Genomic DNA, 5,112 nt, shown 5'->3' with positions numbered 1-5,112 from the left:
TGCATCGTTTTTACAGAGAGAGAGAGAGAGAGAGAGAGAGAGGGATGATGGGCCGCAGATCTGTATTAAACTCTCATTCATACACACACACACACAATATTCATAATCTGCCACATGAAGCACACCCAGCATGTGGACTATGACTGAAAAAGAAAGGAAAAACACATCTCTGGCCAAATCAAACACAACAGGAACGGACGGAAAACCCCTTTCAGTCCGCGCTCTCCGCCCCCACCCCCCGTGGAAAGAACTGACCCGACAGACAGGTGATGACCTCAGAATGGACTCGGCACGGTAATCTGCAATTCTGACTGAGGGAAAATACCGCGTCTCATCTCTCCTCCACTCTGTTCTCCTGCTTGTGATTTTGGCTCTGAGCAACCAAATGGCTGAGTGAGTGCGTGAGCAAGGACACAAACCTGCAATACAGAATGGTCTATATTACCACTGGAAACAACCCCCTGAGTCAGTCCCCGCCAATCACAGTCATTTTCCAAGTCCGCTCCTCAAATTCACGTTTGAACACATCTCATGAGTAAAAAACCTTATCGAAAAAAACCACAACATTGTAATACAATAGGCGCTTGTTTTCCCGTATGCCCTCAAACAAGTTGGAGAGGAGGAGCAGAGAGTAACGAAACACAGGATACTGTAGCTACCACATGCTAAGCAAATCACACACATCTGTCTTCGCACGCATGCTAACTTTACTCCAACCAACACCAACGACTCTGCGCACATGATTAAACGGCTCCTTTGTTTAATTGTTGATTGAGTAGTTGTAATGTTTCGATTAACGAGAATGTTTTTAATTAACACCAACAAACACCCGTCACACCTTGGCCCTGTGGGTACTGGACAGCTGAGGAGGTGATCAGATGACCTTACCCAGGGGCGAGCTAGGGTAAACTGGAGTTAAGCAGACCGAGACACGGTGGGTACTCTGCGTCAGTGTAATAAATAAACAGACAAATACATAAGTCAAACTCTTATTCAGCAACCACGACCCACAAAAATCTTAGTCAGCGGCCTTTCCTCTGATAACACATACGGTTTTACCTTCCGCGTGTCATTCAGCAGAAGTGGTACCCAACGCGAAGCTGAGGCATGCCAAGGCCAGAGCACCATGAGTGGATTCAATTAATATCTGAGATGGTCAAGTATTCTGGGCATTACTTATTACGTCTGAAGAGGAGGAAAAATGAAATTTAACCCACAGACCTTAATTATTTAACTGCTCTGTGTAAAAGTGCCCGTGCTGACCGCTCCAGCGCGATGACGTGCCTAAGTGGACTGACAAGGTAAAGAGGTTTTAAATTGGAAGGCAAAATAGCTATTAGTCAAACACTCAACCGTCTGCAATCAGAAGTTACATTAGCCGTGAGAGGGTGCACAAAAAGAATTTCTGTCTTAACTTGATTTGACTCAGTACCGTGCGTGAAACAAGGACTTGTTATCCGCTTTTAAATTTTGCTTCGTTCGCCCCGTAAAAAAACATTTACAATATTTTTTTTTTCCAAATCCATGGACTCACCTGATCGAGCACTGACACAACAGCTTCTGATATTCTGGGGATAGATTACGAACTCACGGGTCAAATCAGGTTCCTTAAGGCTCGCGGACAAAACCTGCAATTCCGAGCGTGCTCAGAGCGTGGCCTGCAGACCAAGATTTCACATGAGAAGTAACCGTTTGGGATTGTTCCGCCTTGTTTATGGTTTCACACCTTTAGAGTTTTGTTAAATTTCGGATCCAAACTTGAGTAAGAGTGCATATTATAACTGGCTCGGTCATCCCAGCGGCAGTGAACTGCCCCCTCCTTTAAACCGTAAGGGAAGAGGGAGAGAATTTCTCAAGAGCCACACTGCTAATTTATCAAGAGAGAGAGAGAAAAAAAAAACACCGCTCCGGTATAATATAGAAAACACTTTATTTGTCTGTATGAAGTGTCTGAAAAACCACATTGTTTTTACATTTCCAGGAAAGAGCTTTGAGGGCAGGAAGCACAATAACAGCAAAAAACGAATCAACATAGAAAAAGTTTCCCTCCGATCTGACGAGAAAGAATGGGCACTGTGCCTCACTCACAGTAATTACACACACACACACACACACACACACACACACACACACACACAGAAAGCAGGGAAAAGTCGGCCTTCTCTGGAAACGTCGCTTGTCAAAAAACTGTACATGTCTTAACGCCACTAGAAGCATACAGAGGTGGTGAATCTGTCCGTGGGCCGGGTCAGGGTATCCCATCTGCAGAGCAGGATTCGACTCGGGCTTTTACACCAACACACACGGCAGCTTACGGCTTACGCTCCCACAGACCGCCTACACGTTCTGCGTTTGAGCCAAACCGGAACAAACAACTTGGGCTGCCACCACCCTGACCACAGAGCAGGAAAAAGACACCTTCCAAAATTCTCAGAGAAGTGACCCCAGACCCCAGTGACGGGCCAGAGCCTGAATGGATTCAAATGAAACAGAACGTTCTACTGGTCGCCTGTGCTCAGTCCTGCAGCCTCCTCTTCCACCTGCTTGTCCTTTCCGTTGCCACTGATCCTAGACCAGTGCCAGGCGCTCAATCACTCTCCTGTAGTCTCCCAGAACCTCCTGGTAGCTCTTCTCCAGCTCCTCGTGCTGAACCTGCGTGTCCATCTGGCTCACGTGAGACGCCAGCTCCTCAGGACGCAAACACTTCTTCATCTTAGTTATCTCTCGCTGGTTTTTCTGAGAGAGAGAGAGAGAGAGAGAGACAAAGTAAGGTTCTGTGGGGCCTAGCTGAATATTCTCTGTAATAACAGAATGCTTCCAGTATTGAGATAACGGTGACGTATGCACACACTGCTTGCATACTGGCATGCTTATGTGTACATTTTAAACATATGTACCATATATGGAAGTCTCATCAGAATGTGTATTTCTCTGTCTTGTGCATTACTCTACATGAGGCATATTGACCCCACTCTCAGATACGGGTTAAAGGTATTTGCTATCTATGGCAGACAAGGTCAAAGGCCTTGTGGAGCATGGGTATATCTTTGGATGAGAAATTGTTTTTTGTAGTCAGTAACATCATGACTCAGTCTGAGTAACACCGTGTGCAGAAGAGTCTCCTCCTCTCTCCTCTCTGCTCCTGTTTCAACTGTATCATCATTGAACTCCAGTGAAGAAGACTACTACTGAAAACCACCTCTGTGCCTGGTTACTATTTTGAACATTAAAACATCGATGCCCAACAGTTCTATTAAATGAGAGAAAACAAGGCAAAAAGCTGAATGACACAGTAAAGAAGGAAACTGATTAAACTCAACCAGCATGTACAGAACACACTAACATATCAAGATATAATATCAGGAAATTGTCAACAGATTAAAATCAACTACACAGCATTCCCACACTTCTCCAGTGTTTCGGTTGGGAAACCTTCGTACAGTTTCAGCGCATTCCCACCCCACGCCAATACGGGTCCCCATCAGTCAAAGCCAAGGCACCAGTCTCTCACTCCTCTTCCATCTGACTCACACTGAGACTAATGCACATTTTCAAAACAAACAGCCGAGTGTCTTGTGCATGGTGCTAGAGGTCTGGAGTCCTGCCGGGTTTTTCCCCTCTCCTTAGCATTAATCGCTGACTGTCGTCTGGGAAACAGGTATTTGTAGTCTTTGCATGGTGCAAGAGTGTAATATTGGATAATATTATTTAATGTGACAACCTTTAGTACCATGTACACCCAGGACCAGATCTGAAAGAGAAATCAGAGCTAAGCTGTCTCCCATACAACCAAATCTCTCAAACTCTCTCTCTCTCACACACACACACACCACACACACAGAGTCCTGTGTGGCCTTCTGGTTTCCCACAACAGGGCCAAGAGCACTGCGTCTTTAATCACAGAGACAAATGGGTAAATGCAATAAGGCGATAACAGTCAGGGCGCTGTTATGTTGTTTGTGGAGCCCTTCCCGTCTGACGCAAGTGTATTTCCAGTCTGAGCTGGAGGAGAAAGCCTGGGTGGAGCCTGTCCACAAATCCCGGAGTGTTACAGACAGTCGTGTTACAGACAGCCGTGTTACAGACAGTCGTGTCACAGACAGTCGTGTCACAGACAGCCGTGTTACAGACAGCCGTGTTACAGACAGCCGTGTTACACACAGTCGTGTTACAGACAGTCACGTAACGCACGTTAGACGGTTGGCTTTAGCATAGCTTTAACAGAGGCTAAAACTGTCATGCTAAGAGGGACTGTCTGAGGTGTCAACGAGTGAAAACCACACATTTTCACAAAGACTGTTTAAAATGCATAGAGACAGAGACAGAGAGAGAGAGAGAGAGAGAGAGAGGGAGGGAGTAAACAGAGAAATGAGATGAACACGGCCGAGACAGAGACCAGCTAATATATCCTTGAGGACAAGATCTCTGTTCCTCTCCTCTTTCTGAATATCAAAACTTTATTTATACAGCCAAATAAGAAGCTGCTTCGTGTGTGATGGGGGTGTCAGCAGACCCAGTGGAATGACTGATCTACACACTCACGTACGCAACACCTCAGCAGCTCCACACTCTTACGGAACATTCTAGAAAGGCAAAAGGCTTTCACTGATGAATCTGAAAGAGTTATTGTCACTTTTACTCAATTTGTGCTTGACCTTGATACTAAAGCAGAGACAGGTCTACTCCATGTGTGTTTGACCTTGATACTAAAGCAGAGACAGGTCTACTCCATGTGTGTTTGACCTTGATACTAAAGCAGAGACAGGTCTACTCCATGTGTGTTTGGCCTTGATACTAACACAGAGACAGGTCTACTCCATGTGTGTTTGACCTTGATACTAACACAGAGACAGGTCTACTCCATGTGTGTTTGACCTTGATACTAACACAGAGACAGGTCTACTCCATGTGTGTTTGACCTTGATTCTAACACAGAGACAGGTCTACTCCACGGCTGAGTGGAGCCGTGTGAGGCAAAGAGGGGGCCGAGCTTTGGGGTTTGGGTTGTTTTACACTGACGCGTTAACCCACCCTGTAGGGTCCATACAGCCTCTTCTTCACCTCCAGGCGGTAATCTCGCGCCTGCTCCACATCGCTCATGTCTGTGGCCCG

General features: G+C 46.0%; 1 protein-coding gene across 2 annotated transcripts in view; it reads right to left on the bottom strand.

The window, feature by feature from the left end:
• Positions 1 to 1,940: 1,940 nt before the first annotated feature.
• The window catches only part of hat1 (histone acetyltransferase 1), a 20,723-nt gene continuing 17,551 nt past the window's right edge, over positions 1,941 to 5,112 (bottom strand). For both annotated transcript variants that reach the window (XM_030786523.1, XM_030786522.1), the window contains 2 exons: positions 5,032 to 5,112; positions 1,941 to 2,736 (listed from right to left, as the gene is read on the bottom strand). The exon at positions 5,032 to 5,112 is cut by the window's right edge and continues 36 nt beyond it. In XM_030786523.1, the coding sequence (XP_030642383.1) occupies positions 2,569 to 2,736; positions 5,032 to 5,112 (249 nt within the window). In that variant the 3' untranslated portion in view covers positions 1,941 to 2,568. The remainder of the gene's footprint in view (positions 2,737 to 5,031) is intronic.

This window comes from Chanos chanos, chromosome 10, assembly GCF_902362185.1.
Source record: "Chanos chanos chromosome 10, fChaCha1.1, whole genome shotgun sequence".
NCBI lineage: Eukaryota > Metazoa > Chordata > Actinopteri > Gonorynchiformes > Chanidae > Chanos > Chanos chanos.
This window is presented reverse-complemented; position numbering and strand designations above follow the sequence as displayed.